A 23,222-nucleotide genomic window follows, 5' to 3' on the forward strand; every position below is an offset into this window, starting at 1 on the left:
AAATCTAAATATGGCCACTAATTAGGGGATGTCACGTGTTTGTTAAAGCTGACAAAAGAGAAATAATTTCTTCCATTCTGATAATTATGAGGATGGCGCCCGTGACAGATTACATATATATATATATATATATATATACGTATATATATAGATTATAGAGCCAGTCACAAGGCTATACTATTAGCACTAAGCCAAGTCGGAGTTCAAGTTCAAGGTTGGTCCTTGGCAACTTCTAAGTTGTCTTATCGAACAGATGTTAATAAGTTAACTCAGCTTGAAAAAGTTATTGACAACGTTATCCCGACAATTTTGACTAATGATGGGGAGCAGAATGAATGAAATAACGAGATAGAGAAAGTCTAGACAACATAATTATCTCAATAATTATTTCTTTATGTATGTGTGTTTTATTATTATTATTTTTTTATAAAACAAAACGAATAGTATGAGTAAAAAACTAGTTAGAAATCATCCAACACGGTTTATTTAATGCATGATACATAAAATATGTCTGATTTGAAAAATTATTGAATTTAACAGAGTTACAAAAAATATATATATATATATATATATATAAATATATAATGTGAATCACAAATCATCAGATCTGACCAATTGTATAATTTGGATTTCCAATTTTATTTCACAAAAGTAAATTGCTACTATTTGAAATTGTTTGGATTCCATTGTGTTATGTTTATATACATATATATATATATACACACACACACGTACATAGTACATACATATTCTTTCTTCTTCGTTATTTATTGTTTTTGAGTAGGCTCAAGAACAAGTAGCAAATTTCTTTTGGTTTTCTAAGGAATAACGCCAACGCTAACACAAAATAGCAAGTAGCACACATAGACACCTTTACCATACGAAAGAATTATAACTTGACGTGATGATTTCAGTTCATAATATACTCTTTGTTTCAGCATTCTAATGGGATTTTGATCTACGCTATAATGATCAAATTTGTAGAAGAAATTTTGTGATATAACTCAATGGAAAATAAGAGAAATTTTCTCAACCGGTCTTAATGATTCCATCCATGTTCATTCTCTATGATTTGGTTAGAGACTCACAACCTGAGGATAATGCATGGGCAGATTGATACGTCACGCACCAATTTCACATAAAAGGGTTGGAAAAAAAGAAGAAGAAGAAGAAGAATAAGAGGGAATGAGAGTAAAGCTAGGGCTGTCAACGGTTCGGGTCTAGACTAGGGTCCGGATTGGATCCGTCAAATTTATCCGAGTATGGGTAGGGATTTAATTCCATTACCCGGATCCGGATCCGGACCCGTTTTGTCAAACAAAAAACGGGTCGGATATGGAATATAGTATTCCGACCCGTATTTGACCCGGATCCGGATATAGATGGATTAATAATTTAAAATATATATTTATTAATATAATTTGATTAGGATGATGTATTTGAGTAATCAATATAATTGGACCCGGATCATAATCAATATAATTGATTAGGGTGATGTATTTGAGTAAGGTTAATTTGATTTTTTTTGTATTAGTTAGAAATTAGTTTTTAAATATATGTTTTTTTCTCATTTTTATTAGGAATTATAAATTTTGTTAGTTTTTTTTCGGGTAGACCCGAATCCAGAACATAGAGTAAAAGATCCGTCGGGTAAACGGGTCGGATCCAGATCCGATATAGTGCGCCGGATTCGGGTCTGAAATAATGAATTCCGGCCCGTTGACAGGCCTAAGTAAAGCAATTCTTGGACTCGTGAAATGATGCTGATCTTCCGATGTCTTTTGTTGGACGAAGAGGCTTAGGCAGCAGAATAAAGAATTTAACAATATAATATGTCGACATTGTTTCCAGCAATATGAAAAAATCCTACTTTACAGTTTACACCATTGCTTCATACTAGTATTAAATTAAAAAGAAGTGCTACCACCACATGGGCATTCTACAAAACCATATCCATATGCATCGCAGAAGATTGCTACTCTTTCCATTAATACTACTTGATTACCTTAGATTTGATTTCTTCTGCTTGGATTAACTGTTTTTTAGGGTGTTTTTGAAATATTTTACTGTAGCAATATAGATGAAAACTTTTATTGTAGATGAGATTGTTTTTAAGGTTTTTTTAAAATATATTTTTGAGGTTATTTTTGATATTATTTTTATTTGTATATTTCTGTAATATTGTACATGAAAAGGCTCTGTTTGGATGGAAGTATTTTTCAAAAATTAGTTTTTCAAATACAATAAAATTTTTTAAAAAGTACTCTAAAAGGTAATCTAAAAATTAGTTTAAATTTTTTTAAAATTTAAAAGATATCTCAAAATATATTCTAGAAACTTTTATACTCTTAAATATCCCAAAATAATTTCTAAAAATATCCCAAAATATACTCTTAAATATACTTTTCTATAGCAAAATTTTTTAAAAACATTTCAAAAAACAGCTAATTCAAACGAAAAATTTGCTTTTTTAAAAAATAAACAATCCAAACGGAGCACTGTAATTTTAATTTCTTTGTGCCTACCCTATATATTGGTGTGGAGTGCATACTGCATAGGAGAGAGTACGTGGAAACTTGCGTTTGCGTACATAAAGCGAAGCAAATTTCATGGAGACGGATCTTTCAATTCTCTGTATGGCCTTTACAGAGATCCACTGTTGTTATACCCATAAAAGAACATTATTAATTGATCCATGCATTATTGTTGCTGGTGCATACAAACTCCCAAGTCAAGGACCCCCCCTTCTTTCTCCCTCGATCTTCTCTTGTTCTTCTTGTATGTTACATCACTTCTGTTACTGTCAATGGGAGTTGACCTCGAAATAGAGCACTGCCTTTACATTTCTTCATTGATCCCATCAATAATATTCCTAAAACCAAACTCGATGTAGAATGGAGTCAATCTTAAAATGATTACTCAAAGAGTTAAGAGAGGAATACGAGGCGTTTATTCTCTAATTCTAGAAATAATTCTGCAAAATACTTACTAGTATGAGGCTAAGGCCAACCATATGCTGCTTACCATTGCAGTTTTCTGAATTCGAGAATTCTTCCTCTATCATCCTAATGTTCGGCCATGAATATATCTCTCTCATGCTATTACTCTGTAATAATAATTGAAAGAAAAACTTCTTGAGATGTTTTCATTCATGCAAGCCAAATTTTAGTGTGTATATATATATATTCATTGATCTGAAATTTCTCATCAACTTGAAAATCTTACCTGCAAGATCAATTCTTATCAACTCTTTAGCTTTGGCATCTTGTTCACCTATCATGTGTATGTAAATGGTTAAAAATTCCAACTAAAAGAAAAGCAAATATCAACTTGAAAATCTTACCACACACTCCATTGCCCTAGTGTCTAGTTGACGACCCCCTAATCATCCTCCATTGATTGGTCTGTGAGGGAAGAATTAGTAAAGTTACCCGTAGCATACCGTTTCCTCATTTAGGAGATGGCTTTGGCTCCGTTGGGAAGTTAATAGTAAAATCCATCTTAATTATTATGGTAAGGGGGTCAGAGGCAACAAAAAAAGTAGAGCGTGTTTTCCGGTGCAAGGACGAATAAGCAAAAGCTGATGCTTCGCCACGTGGGAAAGCATTGACCGTCCGATCGTCATGGATTCATCCTTCATTGATAGAGATTTTTGTTGCAAACTGCAAGAGAACTGTAGAAGCAAGTGGTAAGATTTTGTTGTGCCTGCAGGCTCAAAGAGCCAGTTCATCCAGTGTTGTTAAGTGTGATACCTGTACATGTAAGTGCGTGAGTGCGTGAGAGAGAAGGAGATAGAGAGGAAATATTGGTACTACTATTACTGTTGGTTGTCTTAAATTGAGGTTGCAGAGAGGGGTCTCAGAGGCCATGGCGGCGTTTGCAGGAGCTGTGACTTTAATGCTTCAAAGAAAGACAAGGAATTCAAGTTAGCAGCAGCAAGTCCCCAACTCCAAGACTCAGAGAAGAAAACCGTCCTGCTTCCTTCCCTCCTTTCTCTCTCTCTTTCTCTTTCTTTCTTCTTTCTTTCTTTCTTCTCTCACCCCCGCCCTTAAAACATTTTCCCTAAGCCTGTCCTGAAAACTGAAAAGCTGCATTAAAAACAAAAGACACCCGCAAAACACACACACCCTTGCAACTTTACTACTACTACTACTACTGCTACTGCTACCACTTCCCACTTATTCAAACCAACCTACTAGTCCGAACCCCAAAGAATAAAAAGAAAGGGAAGAAAAGAACTTGATGTTTCACAGCATACCAAATTCTTGTCTAGGGCGTAGAGGTTGAGTTGGGCTATGGATTTTTTTGGAGAATTGAGGAGCAGGAGGGTAGAGTTAGCTGGTGGTGTCTTTCTCACTAGGGGTAGAAAATGTCTGGGTTTTTTTCACTAGGTGGTGGGAAAGAGCAAGAGCAACAAGAGCAGCAAGATACTACCAATAATAGCAGCTTCTATCTGTTCAAGAACGAAGAGATCTATAACAAGGGTTTTGAGCTATGGCAGCAATACTACCAGTTGCATCAACAAAGAATACATCATCATCATCATCATCAAGTAGTTGGGCAGGATGTGGATTTCTCAGTGGGTCCCAGTAGGAGGATCATCAGTAGCGGTAGTGGTGGTAGTGGTAGTATTGGTGATGATTCTTCCTATAGATCAGCAGGATTTAGGGTGATGAGGCACGGAGGAGGAGGAGGAACTGGTAGTGGCAGTAGTAGTGGTGGTGGTGGTGGTGCTACTATGAATTGCCAAGACTGTGGGAATCAAGCTAAGAAAGACTGTCCACATATGAGGTGCAGAACTTGTTGTAAGAGCCGAGGGTTTCAGTGCCAAACTCACGTTAAGAGTACTTGGGTTCCTGCTGCCAAAAGGCGTGAAAGACAACAAGTCTCTGCTCTGCAAACTCAACAACAGCAGCAACAACAAAATCAACAACAATTGAGCCTGATCAGAGGTGATAACCCCAAAAGACTCAGAGAAAATCCAGGCGGAGGAGGAGGGGGCTCTTCCTCTCTTGCTTGCACTCGTTTGCCTACTTCCACTTCAGGTAACGTTTGTTTTCTTCAAAAACATTCCAGCAAAATATCAACCAAAGCTCCACGGAGTGGATTTGATGGGCGTTTCATTCATCTAGATACAACTATTTTTCTTATCTTAAAGGCACACTAGTAGTAGTAGGTATTAGGTATGTAGGAATTAGGAGGAAGAAACAACAAAGCACTTGCACACTCTCAATCAGAGACTGTAAATGCTAGCTCTATAGAGAGATATCTCTACAGGAAAGAGAGAAAATACTCTCTATACCAACAAAATTCTCAGCAACACTTGGTACATATATTTATTAATAATAAGAAGTCATACTCACCACAACCACCACAGCCAGCAAAGAGATCATATCTTCATATCCTTTGCGTGCGATCAATGAAGTCCACCTTCCATGGTCAGTCACTCACCCTTTTGTCTTTATTTTTCTTTCCATGTCTTCTCTCCTGCCTTTCTTTTCATTCTCCTCCTTTTACTACTGTTACCGAGTAAACCTGACCAAAAAGTCTTGTTCTTGCTCTAGTAAAAATGCTTTCTTTGCACTTCCAAAATTTGCAGTTCCTTTTTCTTTAAAGGCCATTTTTTTGTGGGTTCTGATTTTTATTGGCTTGTTTTTTTGACTAGGGTTAGACGTGGGTAACTTTCCGGCTGAAGTGAATTATCCCGCTTCATTTAGGTGCGTAAGAGTGAGTGCAATGGATGATGCAGAAGAACAGTACGCGTATCAGACAGCTGTTAACATAGGAGGTCACGTTTTCAAGGGAATTCTCTACGATCAAGGCCTTGAAAGCCGCTACGCTACTAGTGGAAGAGCTGGTGCTGGCGAAGCTTCCTCAGGCGGCGGTGGAGGTCATGGTCATCATCATGATCATGATCCGCAACCACCACTCAATCTTATCGGGACAGCCGCCGCGGCCACCGCCAACGCTGCAGTCACCTCTACCAACCCTGCTCTCACTATGCTTGACCCTTCCATTTATCCAACTCCACTAAGTGCTTTCATGGCCGGTACGCAATTCTTTCCACCACCAAGGTCTTAAAACGAAAAAAAAAGAAAACAAAGTGCTAACTGGTAGTTGAGGCTAAAGAGCTTTCCCTTCTTGACTGCATTCAGTATACATTGATCTGATGTTGTTTTTCATTAAGTGTATTGACCATTGACATCCCCCCATCGAAGTAGTTGGGACAAAAAAAGGAAGAACAGATGAGTAACAAAAATGTACCATGACATTTCGGTTATGTTGGTTTCCATTTCGAATTTCTTTCCCATTTTGATCGTTTTCATTCTATTAATATTACTAGTATTGTTATTGTTCATCTTCTTGTTGGTTTGATACTTTTTTTTAATAATAATTATTTTTTTGGGATTGTTTTTTCCCATTTCGAAAGGTTGGTATAATATGCAACATGTGGATGTGTGCACAGTAGGCATATTCTGTGGGTTTTTGTTCCTTCTTTATGAGTTTACCTGTTTCGGGTGTGATTTTTCGTTGGCTTTTTTCGTTTGTATTGAACTTGCATCTGCTTTTTTCCCTTTTATCTGATTCCTTGCCGGAAAAAATTGAGACTAAATAGCTGGTTTCATGTTCGTTTTGGACCAAGATTTTTTATATCCTAGTTCGCTACATGCCATCCATGTTTCATGCAACAAAATAATATACATTATAATATGCGCACCGTTGAAAATCAGAAGAGAAAACGGGGTACTAGAAGCGGTCCAGCTCTGCAAGTCTCCCATGCAGTGGCAAATGGCAGTTTGTCATCACAGTCCCAAAAGTATACGAGTCAAGAAATCTCGCTCCTCTCTCACCTTGTTTTTGTTTGATATACGTGTATGATGATTTAATGAAAAGTTTGCTAAACACAAATCTTCTCCAGTAATAGAAACTTGAGGGAGACTAGGTGGAGCAACGTGCATGGATGTGACCTGTAGAAAAATGGGACCTGTTGAATCCTAAATGCTAATCTTTAATGTTGGCAAATGCACAGAGATATAATGCTTATGATGTTAGACATATACGCGAGTGTGTGTGTGTGTGTAAGTAGAGCTTAATAAGTTTGGTTCCTCAAAATTATAAATCTTGATGTAGGTTAAAGTTGTACACATCATACGAGCAGATTAAAGTTGCCTTCCATAGTTTGCTAGATTTGGTGTTGACGTATACAAACCTAAATTGAATAAGCTTTCCTAGATTCGAAACTTCTGCCCCATACCAAGTACTCTTTTATCTTGTATCAGATTAGGACAATACACTCTTTTAACGGATTGGCACAGCACTTCCAGTTCCTTTTTGCATGCATCCTATTGGATCTTTCTGCTAGTCTTTAATGGGAAAATTGGAGGGGGGTCTGGAAGCATTTTCCACTTGCGATCTTGAACAAATAGCAAAGAATATCTTGGAGTAGCCATAAAATGTGTAGTAAGTGGGCACATATGCTTGCTTTGAGTTCTTGCAAAATAGTATTGTGTTCTATGGGCATCAAGAAGAGAAGTGCTCTCAGTTGATGTACATGAAAAGACTAGATGGGATCTGCCTTCAACTTTTGAAATCTATACTATAAAAGGAAAGCATAGAAACCTGAGGGATGAATGACTGTTGCCCTTTAGTTTCATGAGATATTTGGAGGAAACATTATTTTTTTTTATATGTCCAAGTAACGTACACATTAAAAAAGTACATGATCACTTGGATCAGTGCATATTTGAGTGCCATTGCGAAAGAGTAAAGTTGGAATAAAAGATTACGTTAGAACTTCTACATGATGTAATAATCCCGGCCTTGAGTTCATGGGGAGATCTGTTCACTTTGACCTTTATGTTGTATATGATGATTGTATTAGAAGCTTTCTTTGGTTCTGCATTCCAAAACTTGCATACCTCAAGGTCATACGGGGATTGTGTGTTGGATGAACAAGCTGTCTGCGAATAGCAGAATGTGGTTTCATGCTCTCCACCTCAAGTAGAAGCTTGGTGATTTCTTCCAGCTATCCATAACGGACCCCGCTAAAAATAAGAAAACAGATAAACGATGATCATCTAAGAATTTCCAGTGTTCCACTAAATGTGTAGATGTTGAAATTGAGAAACTAGGAGTGAGAAGTGCATTAAAAATCTGAATGAAGGCCAAGCATTTGTTGATTAATAACACCCCTTTGAATTGTCATTTTAATCGTTGAGCAAGATCGGACTAGTAACTAACATGTGCTATCAACCTCTTGGTACCGTGTCTTCATGTTTATATACGTTGCATGCTTGTAAATTCGTTGTGCTGGAACGACGTTGTGAGATTATTAAGTACATACATTAAAGCTGCAATTGCTTGACACTGGCCTGCGAATCAGGTTTGATGCCACAATACCTCTGGATGTTTTTGTGCTCCCTTTTTTATGATAATTCAGTTTTCAACACATCTGTTTTAACAACTTTTTTTTTTTTTGTTCTTTGTTTTAATTTTATTTTAACCTCCCGCCCCTTCTCATACTCTTCCAACTCTCAAGTGCCAGTCCTAGGATTCGGACTCTAAACTTGATAGTGGAGAGAAATATGTTGCTCAACTTGCATACTCTCCAGATGGAACATATGGGGAATTAAACATTATTGCTGTTTATTTAGTTTTCCAATATCACTAACCTTTCTGCATATCCTGCTTTTAAGCCAAGAACAATTTGTTTTGCTTTTCTCTGTCAAATCAAGGGTACGTTAAAAAAAAAAAAAGAAAAAGAAAAAACTACTAGCGATTTCAAGAAATCGACCCGGACTGATGGAAAAAGAGAAGCGATATGTTACTTGAAACAAAACAAAACTTTTTGTTCATTGCCTTCGCACTTTTTCTTTTTGTTTTCTTTTTAATTTTTGAAAATTTGAACCGTCCTTTGTTGGAATCTTTCGCAGTTAGAACAAATTGTCATTATTATTTTCAAGTGGTGTAATTGATCTATAGACCAATCAAAAGCTTTTTGGCCCCCTTTACAATGCTCTCTTACAAATGAATGCTACAAATTTTGACCCCACAAACGAGAAAAATAAAAAAAAATGGGTGCGGACTGGATAAAATGTCATCCAAGGGTCGAGCGCATACTACCGCATGCCTTTTCGTTTGTGGCGGCTATCTGACTGAAGAATATACAACAAAACTTGTATGTGAATTTTAGAGAGATGTAAATATCCTCTCTCTTTTTATATTCCCCTTTTCTTTTTGTGGATTGTCTAATAGAGTATTAATGCTTTAGATTAACAATTCACAAGAGGTCATTGTAGTTCTATTTCTACGCTAAGAATAAAATCCTCAATTTGATGCTCGTAATTAATAGGGTAGTCACAAATTCATTCGTGCAGCCTTTCCTCTTGGAATTGTTTATAGTTCCGTTTCTGCATGCTTCATTAGCTTAGTTAGAAAATAAATTTATTCAACTTCGTAAATATTCCATACCAAGTAGTTTAAATTTTTTTTTTTTTAATCTCAAAATGATTGATCTATAGGTTGGGAATGAGAACAAAACAGGTTAGTCTTCCGGACGTCCTTCAATTTTCCTACCACACAACATGTGTGAGTTAGTATTCCTTAGGTATTAGGAGCGGAACTCGTAGTCAGACGTTACCAATCATTGTTGAATGATTTCTTGAGTTTTGCATCGTCAGACTTGGAATTCACAATCACTAATGAGAAAAAAGAACTTAAAAAAAGAAAAGAAAATGCATATACCATTCGAGGGCATAGGGTAATAATTTAATAGCTGGCCACAGGTTAGGAAATTTTTCATTCCATTCTTTGGTTTGAAATTTGAGGCAAGCAAATCGATCAAAACATTAGCAGACAAACTTGAGATTTTTCGTCTTGTGGTCATGTATATAGCTGTTGAACTCCATAATGAAATAGGTAAGACATGCATTGCTTAATTATGACCTCACCTCATTGTGATGGATGACAATAATCAGTAAAGAGGACAAACAGAAAAAAGAGTTGCAACATGGGAAGCTGATCCCAGTTGTTTTATATCAGTATAGAAAGGCCGGACTCCTCCAGTGCATTAGGCTTTATAGGGTATGGAAATTTTAGGATGGTAGGCTGAGGACAGCCGCGTGCTCGATTCTGCTGCTGCTGCTCTTCTTCGCTTTCTTCTCTAATTGACCTGGGAGAAGTGGTCCAATTTTCAACTTTGTTGCAAATGTTGCTACTATATCATGCTCTCGATTCCATCTTTCCCTATGGGTTGGGGTGCCGATGGCTTAATCTATCCTCCTTTTTCCATTCCATAAATGTGTCAAATAATAATGGAGTGGCAGCTATATATGGCGGGCTGATAATATAGGAGAATGCGAGCCCCTTTGCATGGAGGGCTGTCCTTCCTCTCTGGATTTCCTTGACTATGTCATCACTCGTACTCAAGGTGTGGACCATTTTCGCATGCTATTTAACCATATATGGTGCATTATGTAAAAAGTGACAATCAAAGTCCGTAAACTTTAGGGCACTTATTTCTGATTTAAACCATCAACGTATCTACCAAACAATCCACAGACGACGCAGATTCAGCACTGCAACGTTGAAGAAAAATTTCGAAGAAACAAGAAACATATATAGGGTCAATAATTACTTACTTTTAGAATAAGAACATAAACTTTTTCCATAAATTATTCGTATAGCAAAAGAATAAAATAAAATTGCCTTGCAGCCAAAGAGACAACAACGAATCTACAAAACAAACACAAGCATAACTTCAATATTTGACAAGTTAAAGAACCATTCTATAACGTTTTGTTTGTTTATGAAATTTGTTCAAAAAAATTAATGCTTAACGAATTATAAATTTATGCATCACAAAAAAAAAAAAAAAGATTTAGCTGTAGATAGGGACGTTTTTTAGTTGTGTTTTGGTGGGTGGGGGGGGGGGTGGGAAGAAAGCAAAATGTCAAAAATTAACATCTTAATATTTTTCTTTTTCTTTTTTTTTTGTCCAATTAGGGGAGACTTTTTAGGAGCTGTTTCGTTTAAATTTTCAGCAACACTGTCATGCACCATGATAAATTGGGGAATAGCTATGGGTTTGATAAAAACCCGAAAAGTGTTAGATGACTTTACACCAATGGGTTTAAGTAATAAAAAAATATAATAGATAACTAAAACTCTACTCTTTAGTAGTAAGTAGGGCTGCAAACGAACCGAACCGGTCACGAGCGGCTCGAGTTTGATATTGATTGAGCTCGAGTCGAGTTCGAACTAGCCAAATCGAACTCGAGTTCAAACTCGATCTCAAAATATTACGCTTTATTCGCGAGGTCAAATATGTATATATATTTTTTATTTTTTATTTTCATAGTAAAATTACTTATATATCCCTAATTTTTAATTGTTTATTAAGAAAAAAATTATTTTATTCATTTTTTAAAAAAATAATTATTTTTTATTTTTTTGAGCTCGAACTCTACTTAAATTTGAATTGAGCTCCAGGTTGAGCTTTAAATTAGCAGCTCGTCGAGTTCAAGTTCGAGTTCGAGTTCGAGTTTGATAAAATTAAGTCAAGGCTCAACTCAATTAGGTCAAATCTTGACTCGATTCAACTCGTTTGCAACTCTAGTAATAAGTCATGAACCTATTAAGTAATTTTGATTGACCTTAAACGTATTGCTTATTTGTATACGGGTGTGATTGAACCTTAAACATTGTATACGGGTGTGATTGAAATTGAAACATATTTCTTATATCAAAACTAGCTTACTTAATGAACACCTCATTAAGGCTTCTAAGGGAAAACAAGGAAAGGGGATTTTTTATTTCCTTTTAAGTGCAAGTAAGAGATCTCAAATCAGAAACCTCATAAGGAGAAGGAAAGGCTTTATATACAATTGAACCTACCAACTGAAGTTATTGTTACCCTAACGTTAGCTAGGTGTTTGAGATAAAAGAAATTCTTCTGTTTCAAAAAGGCCAAAGAAAAAACGGTTCAAACAGAATTCATGGACTTTGGACTTTGTATACATACAAGACAAGTCCATACCATTCATGGGCCAAATAAAATGCCCATATCCGAATCCCAAATTTCAAATATCCTTTTGCGGGCTTTTGGTCCCCACCCAAAAGAGAGTAGCCAACAAAGGAAGTTTCCAACGGCATTTGACAACGACGTGGTTGAACGTTCGGTAGAATATCACCAACGCGGCAACCAGAAAAAATATAAAAAAAACTCAGAGGAAGCAAAACATTGCGACATGCTGGCACAAGGACAGAGCACTTTTTTAAATTCCGGCCAATCAGAACGAAAGAAGAAAAAAGAAAAAGAAAGTGCGGTATTTTTAGAACGTGAGAAGTCATAGGGCGCGTAAATTCCCCTCCGATTACTTCCTCTAATCGGAGGGATCATAAATAAAAGCGCGTTCTGCATTTTATTCGTTTGTTTTTCTAGCAACATTTCCTGATTGGGAAAATAATATAAATTTAAAAGGAAAAGGATTAATCGAAGAAGGAATGAGTTCTCCGACGATGGATCTGCTGCGGTCGGAGCCGATGCAATTGGCGCAGTTGATCATACCTATGGAGTCGGCTCATCGCACAATATCGTATCTCGGTGATCTCGGCCTTTTCCAATTCAAAGACGTAAGCTGCACGCTTCACATTTTTAGTTTTATCTTCATGAAATTTTGTACTATTTTGTTTTCCTGTTTTTCTTCTAGTTTAATTTTCCGTTCCTGAATATTTTTGTTTTATCATAAGCTTGATAATTTTCTAGCTGCATTTTGCTCTTCTCATGACTATTTTTTTCGTATGTATCTCTGTTTTGGTAATGTTTGCAATTTGATAGTAATTAGAAAGAGGAATACTAACTACTGGTTAATCCTATGCAAATGCAATAGAATCAGTAGCTTGGATTGTAATCAAGGGATCAGATAATCTAGTATTGGATTTTAATTGTGTCATCAGATTATCTACTAGTTCATGTAACTACATTGCTAGGTTGATGCTCAATTCTTTTTTGTTGGCGTATGTGGATTATTGCTGGTAAAAGTAAGCAAAATAATCAAAATGCAATGTGGAAATTAATGTAGAGTTCAGAATGATTAACAAGTCCTTTGCATGTACCTTTTTCTTTTCAATATTACCCTTGTTGTCAATCTATCTTTGTAAACATTGAAGTCATCTTGTTCGGTATCAGGATGTGGATATCCTAAGATTTAATCGTCTTGTTTCTTTTGTATCTATGTCAAGATTCAAAACCTAAAATGTTCTTGAATTGCTAACTTTTCCTTGTTTTATACAAAATATGACCTTCTTTTTGTCTGCTTCACCAGCTCAATACTGAAAAGAGCCCTTTCCAGAGAACATACGCTGCTCAGGTTTGTTTTAGTTCTATTAATGACCTCTCACTAAAATTTGTTTACTGAATCTTTGCCTATTTCAGCATATTTGTGTCTGTAGTGGATCAACTAAAATGAACTTGTAATGAGTTTATTTTGTCTTCAGTTTAATCCATGTACATTCTGTTGGAGTGCCTTTAATTCATTTTCGTTATTATCTTTTATATGGAACTTTCAAGTGATCTAGTTGGAAGTTATAATTAGGTTTACATTATCCCTTTTTCCATAGACTAGAGAATGGGAGATGATTATGTTGTCAAACTACTAATAATAGGTTCCGGAGAAGAACAATGTCTATCTTAGTCCTATCCTTTGATGAGACTAATGGCTTCGTGAGGTTTCTCTACCGTATCTGACATCCTTGCATACTTTCTAGCAGCACTAACAGTGAAAGTTGCTTTCTACAGCTTTTGAGATTGTCAACATGCTGTTAATATTGAGGAATTTACTTGATTGCGTAGGTTTGTCGATAATGAAAACTTTTTTGCAGATGATATTTTTTAGCTGCTAAGTCCACCTCCAGCTCATGCATGATGTACCTTCTACTCCGTGGGATATTTAGCTAGTTATTGAAATCAACTCAAGATAAAATCTTTGTCTACTTTAAGTTGAACTTGTTTTATGTTGCATAGACTCTACACATCTATAGAGTTTCACTTTTCTTTTAATATGATCGGCATAGTTGGTGAAACTCGTCAGTATAGTCTTAAGCTAATAGAGTGACATTTTTGGGTTTAATATCTGCCAGAACAAAGATACCTCTTTCATCCCCATCTTACTTTCTGAGAAGTTTCACACGTCAACTTAAGGGTTTAAAATTTGGTGGATGAAGTGCAACGAAATCTAACTATGTTGGGTTAATCGTAGCAAGAGATTGAGTGAAGTCTTATAGGCTTTAAGACCACCCCCATTAAAATGCAAGAGTGACTATGAGCGTGGCTTAAGAAACTGGAGAAAAGAGATACACAAGTCAGTTTTTTGTTTTTGATAATCCCTGACTCTCTGGCCATGTTGAACTGCTTAGATTAGGACAAATAACCTTCCATTCTGCAGCCATGCCCAACACTAAGACTTGGTGTTTTCCACATCTTGACGTCCTTTCTTTTTCAATTTTGTATGAGCTAGTGCCTTCTGGATCTTCTTTCTTTGCTCAGTACACTCTAAGGCATCCAACTTCAGTAAAATTGTTGTATGGAGAGATCGAAAGGAATGACATTCTGTTGCTGAATAATCTTTTTGTTTTTCCTTTACTTAATAGATACTTCTCTGTAATTTATCAGTATTACCTACGAAATTATCAGATATATCTCATATAACTCCATAAGTGGAGGAAGAGTAGTTTCTTTATGTATAGATGTTGAAGTATGCAGTTTTCATTGGGAAGTTAAAGTCTATGATCTTCCTCTGTGATCACCTTCATTAATTAACTTTTGTTTGTAGAAATACAACTGAGTTTTGCATAATCTTTATTTTCATACTAACTAATTACGTGAGTGCATGGTATGTAGATCAAAAGATGTGGAGAGATGGCACGTAAGCTTCGTTTTCTCAAAGATCAAATGACAAAGGCAGGCTTTTCACCTTCATCGAGGTGTAGCTTTGACACTCGTGTTACTTTGGATGAGCTAGAGGTTAGTTAAGTTTTGACTCCCTGTGCTCACTGTATGTGGTGGTCATTGATGTGATTAGTTATTCCAGCATTTGCAACAGTATCATCAACATCAATGACACCAGTTACAACAGCTGCAACAATATAATCATGATCACTATTTTTCAGTTTTTGGACAAATTATTCACCAGTGTAATTGGAATGGTAGGTAAAACTTGGAGAACTTGAAGAAGAGCTTATAGAAGTGAATGCCAACAGTGACAAGCTACAACGGTCACACAATGAGCTTTTGGAGTATAAACTTGTTCTGCAGAAGGTAAGGCCACGTTGCAGGCCTTTTTAGTTACAATTCAAGCAGGAAACTATATATTTTCAGTTGTTTCTTATTTTTGCACTTTCTTTCCCAAACCTGTGATCTTCATTACTTTTCAATCTTGGTCAATTCAGGCTGGTGAATTTTTCCATTCAGCACAAAGCATTGCTGCAGCCCAGAATCATGAATTTGAAGCAAATGTTATGGGAGAAGTATCTATTGACAGTCCTCTATTACTCGAGCAAGTAATTTTGTCTGATTTGACCTTATATAGTTTTCTCAAGCTAAGACATTCAGTTATTTGTCAAAATTTTCTTTCTAGGAAGTATATTTTGATTGTCAAGTTGAATATTGACTAGGAAATGTCTGTGGATCCATCAAAACAAGTAAAGCTGGGTTTTGTTAGTGGCCTTGTAGCAAGGGAGAAGTCAATGGCTTTTGAACGAATTTTATTTCGTGCAACTCGTGGAAATGTCTTTCTAAAGCAAGTGGCTGTGGAAGATCCTGTTATTGATCCTCTGTCAGGAGATAAGGTTGATACTCGATATTAGAGCTGTTTGCCATGTTCTTATCTTTTGGATTTGATTGTGGATGATGTCCCATATCTCTATGTGCATTTTTGTTTCCTGTGATATAGAGGTTCTCTGTGCTTTTGATCTGCAGTGGTGTATAATGATAGGTTTAAAGGTATGTTTGATGGACTACTGCAATAATTAAAATTTTTTTTTCTTATTGTTTTCTACCTTTTAGTCTGCAAACTATTTTTCCTACAGTAAAGGGGCGGATGAAAACTAATGAATGAAAATCACATGAAAAAAATAAACATAGTTCGAAACTATCCGATGCCCTGCAATATCTTGTTTCCATAACCTGCAATTTTTTCCCTTTTGTTGCATTCCTTTTGTTATCTTATTTAAGTATAGTCCTTTTATGTATTTCATTTGCATATATGTAACCACCGGATGCTAATTTCAGATTGAGAAGAATGTCTTTGTTATCTTTTACTCTGGGGAAAGGGCAAGGATGAAAGTAACAAAGATTTGTGACACGTTTGGAGCAAATCGCTACCCATTTACAGATGATATATCCAAACAATACCAGACAATATCTGAGGTATGGTTTTCTATTGAAGAGGATTTAGGTTGATCATACCATCTCCAGTTTTTTTGGGATGTAATGTGAGCTTTTCATTGGTCTTTATGTTAAGAACATGTCTGAGATTAATTAAATTGCGATATTTAGGTATCTGGAAAGCTTTCAGAGTTGAAGACCACTATAGATGTTGGACAACTTCAGCGAAGCAATCTTTTACGGACTATTAGCTTTGAATTTGAGCAATGGAACCTTTTGGTTAGTTTCCTTTGAATAAATAGTTGGTTTGATGTTTGCTCTCCTTGCATAGAGGGCTTGTATTTCCTCAGTTTGTCTGGCAATCCTCTTAAATCACTGAAATTGCAATGCCTCTAAAGGTGAAGAAGGAGAAGTCAATATATCACATTTTAAATATGCTGAGTTTTGATGTGACCAAAAAGTGCCTTGTGGGAGAAGGCTGGTGTCCCATCTCCGCAACAGATCAAGTAAAGTTATCATAGTACTTTCAATGGTGCACTTTCTTTGTTACCTTTGCAAGTTTTCTGAAACCAAAGTTTTAGCTGTAACTTATCAAATGATATTTGACTTGGCAGATAAAAAACACACTGCAGCAGGCATCTTTGGATAGCAACTCCCTAGTTGGAGCTATATTTCAGGTCCTGCAAACCGAGGAATCACCACCTACACATTTCCGCACAAACAAATTTACTTCTGCTTTCCAGGAAATTGTTGATGCATATGGGTAAGTAATAATAGGAATTGATCTGACATTGAGATATGTGAAAATGAAAACTATGTTAAAGGTGATATGCTTGTTGCTTTAACAATTTCAATTGTGTGTTGTACTTTTCTTGGAGTCTGTCATTTGGATTCAGGTTTTGCAAATATTCCTTGAATCTCCTTTCTTTCAACTGTTCTAGAATGTACTTGATTCTCTAATGTGAACCTGCTGAAATGACTTTGATATTTTTGTTTGGGTACTTATGTGTGAGGCCAAGGAGTATTAATTCTAGGTTTGCAAATATTCCTTGGACATTTTTGCTTCGACTGTTCTAGAATTTATGTAATTCTCTAACATTTTCCTCGTGAACTTAACTTTCTTATTTTTATTAGGGTATTTATAAATGAGATGAGAATTTGTTTGGGGGGGGGGGGGGTTTCTGTTGCTTTTAATGTTATCATATATTGTTTGAAATTTACTTGGCCAATGCCTCTGGTAATTTTAAAGTTCCCTAGCGATGATTTTCTAGAAACTTTTTACAGGGTGGCAAAATATCAGGAAGCAAATCCTGGTGTTTTTACTATCGTAACATTTCCCTTTTTATTTGCCGTTATGTTCGGAGACTGGGGGCATGGCTTATGCTTGTTTCTCGCTACATTGTATTTTATACTCAGGGAGAAGAAATTGTCCCACCAGGTAATTTTACATTGTTTCTGGTTCTTATTTTTCAAGAGTTCAATTGTCTAAATGTGCATCTTGGATCTCTCAACTATTATGGCTATCTAATGTATCGCAACCTTCATCAGAATATTACATAATTTAGTGCAGATTAATATGTTCTTTTCACAAAGTTGTGTTTTATTTTTGATTCCTGTGTTTTTATAACTTTAGCCATGCACAATTGATTTGGTGATCCTTTACTGCATTGTCAGTGGAAGAAACAAGTTACTCGAGAGTAGTTATTATGTGATAAACTCTCAGAATACGGGGATATTCTGAAATAGCTTTTATGGCTCAGTTAGAGCTGAAAAATTTGACGTGGATGTATGCCTCTTGCTTTTCAATTACAAAGTGGCTGGAGCCTTCATGCACTAGACTTTATAAGTTACATTCTGCGTGGCATGGTTCAAGGTTCACCATATGTTTCAAGTAAGAGGTGGATGTGAATGGTAATGCTTGAACAGAAAAAACTATCAGAAAAGTTGGCTGCATGTTTTATGATGTAGGTGATAGGGTATTATATATTAATATTAAAGCTTCACATCATACAGTGTATAATATGCTAAATCAGCTATTTCATGTTTTGTTACATATCTTTCTTGATTGGATAATTTTTGTTGATTTATATCAACAGAAGCTTGGAGATATTATGGAGATGGCTTTTGGTGGTCGTTATGTTATTATGATGATGGCACTCTTCTCAATATACACAGGATTGATATATAATGAGTTTTTTTCTGTTCCTTTTGAACTTTTTGGACGTTCTGCTTATGACTGCCGAGATTCTTCATGCAGGTGTCCAATTGCTACCTTAACTTCTAGTCACACACCCCCACCTCGAAATTAAAAAGTAATAACTATTCGCACAATCCTTTAACTCACTGTTCTTTTCAGGGATGCATCTACAGTGGGCTTGATTAAGGTGCGTGGCACCTATCCTTTTGGTGTTGATCCCAAATGGCATGGTACACGCAGCGAGCTACCATTCCTCAACTCTTTGAAAATGAAAATGTCCATTTTACTTGGCATAGCACAGATGAATCTCGGAATAGTTTTAAGCTATTTCAATGCAAAGTTCTTTGGGAACGATATAAATATCTGGTAAGTTTAGATTCCTGAATATGTGCTGCTGCTTGTATTGCATGTGTGTATTTCATTCACACCATGCAGTGCTCCAATTGTAAGTCTTTACAGATGCATCTGGGCTTTTAATTGCATGGTAGCACAATAGAGCTCGAATATTTGATGTTGTTGTCGTGATTGATAAATATGTGCTTTATACCATAATATTGGCTCGTGTTTACATCCTTTTGCAGGTACCAGTTTGTTCCCCAGATTATTTTTTTAAACAGCCTGTTTGGCTACCTATCACTTCTCATAATTGTGAAATGGTGCTCCGGTTCCCAAGCTGATCTCTATCATGTAATGATATACATGTTCTTGAGTCCTACTGCTGATTTAGGTGATAATCACCTATTTTTTGGCCAGAAATATCTCCAGGTTTTACTTTTATTTTGACGAATAAGTTCTTGGGACCAGTTCAGGTAGAGAAGAACTCTGACTCATTTCATATATTCCATTCTACACTATCCTCAGATTCTTTTGCTATTGCTTGCGCTTGTTGCTGTTCCATGGATGTTATTTCCAAAGCCCCTTCTTTTGAAGAAGCAGCACCAGGAAGTATGTTCTGAATTAATTGCATCGCCTCTGTTAAGTTGGTAGTTTTTACTCTGTTGTCTTCCTGTCTTGATATCTATTTACTTCCATATCATGCTTTCTCAGAGACACCGAGGACAAGCCTACAGACCTCTTTATAGCACTGAGGACTCCTTTGAACTCGAGATACAAAGTGATTTACATGGTCATGAGGAGTTTGAGTTCAGTGAAGTTTTTGTCCATCAAGTAATCCATACAATAGAGTTTGTTCTTGGAGCAGTCTCTAACACAGCTTCTTATCTACGTTTGTGGGCACTTAGGTACATATCTGAAGCTGTTGAAAATTTTATTTTAATTAAAATACATAAGTCACTTGCTTCTGGAGAATCTCTTCTTTTTCCAGTATGACATTTGATGTAGATTATGAAGTATTTTGGAAAACTCAAATTCGGTGGGAAGTTGTTCTTTGCCCAAGCATGAATGAAGAAACAATGTTTGCAAATCCCTAACAAATGAATGAGCTCCCTGTTGTATTCACCCTGGCTTTTTTTTTTTAAAGGTAGTTTTGTGTTCTTAATAATCTTAGAACCATGACAAGGAAAGTATGAGAAACTTTTAGGCTGTTTGCAGATCCCAATTATCCTTTTTCTTTAAACCTATGCCGAATTCTATTTCCTTAAGTTGGATGTTGACATGTTGTCTTGAAATCATAACTGGACTACTCAGGAATCATTGATAAATGCAATTCTACTCTGATCATATTCATTCAATCTACTTTATGCTGATCTAGTACCACATAATGATTGGAGCATTGTTGGTTTTGCAGTCTTGCACATTCAGAACTTTCCAGTGTGTTTTATGATAAAGTTCTGCTTCTTGCTTGGGGGTAAGGATCTCCGTGATTTTTTTTTTTTTTTTAAAAAAAAGCTCCTAAAAATCTTGTAGAATCTGTTTTATGACTCACGTGAGGTTCATTGTGATCATGGCGTCAGGTTCAACAACGTCATTATCCTCATCATTGGGATTATTGTGTTTATATGTGCTACTGTTGGTGTATTACTGCTGATGGAAACCCTGAGTGCATTTCTCCATGCCCTGAGGCTTCACTGGGTAGAATTTCAGGGCAAGTTTTACGAGGGAGATGGTTACAAGTTTTATCCATTCTCATTTGCATCACTCAGCGAGGATGAGGAATGATAGGAGCAGTTTTTTTAACATGACTGAGTTTTAGATGATTCATTTGTGAGTAGACAGATATTAGAAGTCCCAGAGGAATTGCTGAAAATTTTCGGAGATTCAATTCTCTAAAGCACGCCCTTCCGGGTCAATGTAGTAGTAATTGTTTTATGGTGAATCCCGCAGGCTAGCGGTCATATTAGGTCTATCCGTGGAAATTGTTACTAAATGGGCAAAGAGTTCCGGTGGCCCTCAAATTATTAGCCGGATGAACTTTTGGCCCCCAAACAATTAAAAGTAAACTTTTGGCCCCCGATCTATCTAAAGTACAAAATGTTAGACCTTCTGTCAAATTCAGCAGTTAATACAGACGGAATCTACGAACACGTGAGACCCGAAATACAAAGGGCATACGAAATGGTGATTCTGGGGTGCTCTTCTGAAGCGGACGCAAAAAAAGGGCATTGGGTTGAAGGACTATTTGAGGGTCGTACAGCCCTTGGAAGCCGAGGCTAGGGAGTGTTACTTTGAAAATACAGGGTACAGCAGTGATGAATTCATAGAGATGTTGGTTCTTGACAGTTGTTTCATTCTGGAAATCTTTCGAAAGTTTGGAGGGTTGGTGCCGGTCGATCCAGATGATCCGCTTACCTCGATGTTGATCCAGATGTCGTGGGTGTATGCTTACCCCGATGACGAAGGATCAGGGCCGTCTTTGGGCCGATTGACTCTAAATTTCTTCAACAATGCACTGCAAAGGTTTGAGCTAGTTTTGGCCAGATACAGCAGCCTCGAACTCGAACGCAAGCATTTGCTGGACTTTCTTTGCGAAAGCTTCAACCCCCTGGAACACGGCGAACCTAAACCCGATGGGTTTCTGAACACTCGCGTAATCGAATGCGTCTCGCATCTCTCGTACGCTGGAATTGACCTTAAACCCAGCGAGGAAGAGAGCTTCTTGGCCATAAAATTCAGGCACGGGGGGTAATCGAGATGCCCAGAATTGCTTTGGATGATTTCATGAGCTCGTTTCTATTGAATTGTGTCGCCTACGAGCAATGTCAGGCGGGTTGTTCCAAACACATGACGACTTGTGCTACATTCTTGGATTGCCTGATAAATTTGTCCAAGGACGTCCAATTTCTATGCGATTGGAACATAATCGAGAACTATTTTGGGACAGATGCTGAAATTGCCAAAAATGCCCTTCGTATTTCGGTGTGCTTCTCACGTAGTCGTAGATTCCGTCGGTATTAACTGCTGAATTTGACAAAAGGTCTAACATTTTGTACTTTGGATAGATCGGGGGCCAAAAATTTACTTTTAATTGTTTGGGGGCCAAAAGTTCATCCGGCTAATAGTTTGAGGGCCATCGGGACTTTTTGCCCTTACTAAATTGATACTCATGATGCTATGAAAGGTATAACCACGATTTATGGCCCCTAGGATTAAGTTGTCCTGACACCCGTCATTCGCTGTTTTGTGAATGAAAGTTCCATTTATTTATCTAAGAGAAGACTTTGCTGCGGTTAATTTCTAGGTAAATCCGTCTTTAAGGGTCCGTTTGTTTCGGGTGAAAATGTTTTCCAGGAAAATATTTTCCTAATTTCCCGTGTTTGGTTGCACAAAAGTTATTGAAAACATTTTCCTATGTAAAATATTTTCACTCATCTTATGGAAAACAACTTCCCTTCCAAACTTACTGAAGTTGTTTTCCGAAATGCATGCATCCCGCCTGTAGTATGTTCTAAACTTACTGAAAACATCTTGTAGTATGTTCTTTTTTTTTTTTTAGTGTAAACAGGAGGATTCGAACCCAAAATCTCTTTCTTACACTCCCTCCCCCGTACCACCCAACCCTCCCCCTAGTATATTCAAAATAAAAAAAAAAACCTCATTCTGTTCATCCTATGCTAGTAATTAATTATATATAATAGAGACATTCTTTTCTAGAGAAACTTTCAGCAGTGAGAGTGCAAGATATATGTCACAATAAGCATTGCATGTGATTGATATTTGACACTAAATGACCAGCAATTTGTTTATTGCTTAAGGAGATATATCTTTATTCATATATACATTTCTCCAAGATTTTTTAAAATTAAACAATAAGATAAATTTTTTTATTTTGCATGGGAAGAAGTATGTAGTTATAATGTGTAGAAAGTAAAGATAGAGATAAAAATAAAAATATTTCAAAAGTTAAACAAACACCAGAAAAATGAAGTAAGAAAATATTTTCAATAAGCTAACCAAACACCTGAAAAAGATGAAAGGGAAATGATTTTCATGGAAAATTACTTCCACGGAAAATATTTTCCCAAGGAAAACATTTTACTTCCAACCAAACAGACCCTAAAGGTTGCATATTTGCATATTGTCACAACATTGGATATCAAATCTGCTGCAAAATGTACGGACCTCTTATCCAACCTCTCACAAAGGGATCACAACCCACACCATAAAAGAACTTTCTGCCCATTTTCAGAAGCAGACTTAAAAATAATTCTCAAACTAATTACGCGCCATGGTAGTCAACAGAAG

General features: G+C 36.5%; 2 protein-coding genes, 1 long non-coding RNA gene and 1 pseudogene across 4 annotated transcripts; 3 read left to right on the forward strand and 1 right to left on the reverse strand.

Moving 5' to 3' along the window:
• Nucleotides 1-2,605: 2,605 nt before the first annotated feature.
• LOC140015622 (uncharacterized) lies at nt 2,606-3,701 on the reverse strand. Its single transcript, XR_011822262.1, has 3 exons — nt 3,226-3,701; nt 3,025-3,106; nt 2,606-2,872 (listed from the first exon to the last, which is right to left on the reverse strand). It is a non-coding gene; the product is annotated as an uncharacterized lncRNA (long non-coding RNA).
• Nucleotides 3,702-3,748: 47 nt separating this feature from the next.
• Nucleotides 3,749-6,429, forward strand: LOC113713344 (protein EXPRESSION OF TERPENOIDS 1). Of its 2 annotated transcripts, none has more exons than XM_027237057.2 (2): nt 3,749-5,045; nt 5,672-6,429. In XM_027237057.2, the coding sequence occupies exons 1-2, from the start codon at nt 4,370-4,372 to the stop codon at nt 6,079-6,081; spliced, it is 1,086 nt and encodes a 361-aa protein (XP_027092858.1). In that variant the 5' UTR covers nt 3,749-4,369; the 3' UTR covers nt 6,082-6,429. The 2 variants fall into 2 exon arrangements, with proteins under 2 accessions (XP_027092858.1, XP_027092857.1); XM_027237056.2 differs by having other exon boundaries at nt 3,754-5,045; nt 5,666-6,429.
• Nucleotides 6,430-12,202: 5,773 nt separating this feature from the next.
• On the forward strand, nt 12,203-20,991 carry LOC113715114 (V-type proton ATPase subunit a3-like). Its single transcript, XM_027239285.2, has 18 exons — nt 12,203-12,633; nt 13,326-13,370; nt 14,900-15,022; nt 15,209-15,316; nt 15,448-15,558; nt 15,673-15,846; nt 16,289-16,426; nt 16,556-16,663; nt 16,783-16,890; nt 16,999-17,147; nt 17,669-17,822; nt 18,481-18,641; nt 18,741-18,947; nt 19,163-19,346; nt 19,443-19,526; nt 19,629-19,822; nt 20,329-20,388; nt 20,495-20,991. Exons 1-18 carry the CDS (start codon nt 12,505-12,507, stop codon nt 20,697-20,699), a joined length of 2,442 nt encoding a protein of 813 aa, XP_027095086.2. The 5' UTR covers nt 12,203-12,504; the 3' UTR covers nt 20,700-20,991.
• Nucleotides 20,907-22,380, forward strand: LOC113714955 (UPF0481 protein At3g47200-like; annotated as a pseudogene).
• The last annotated feature ends 842 nt before the right edge of the window (nt 22,381-23,222 follow it).

The sequence above is a fragment of the Coffea arabica genome, chromosome 10c, assembly GCF_036785885.1.
Source record: "Coffea arabica cultivar ET-39 chromosome 10c, Coffea Arabica ET-39 HiFi, whole genome shotgun sequence".
Taxonomy (NCBI): domain Eukaryota; kingdom Viridiplantae; phylum Streptophyta; class Magnoliopsida; order Gentianales; family Rubiaceae; genus Coffea; species Coffea arabica.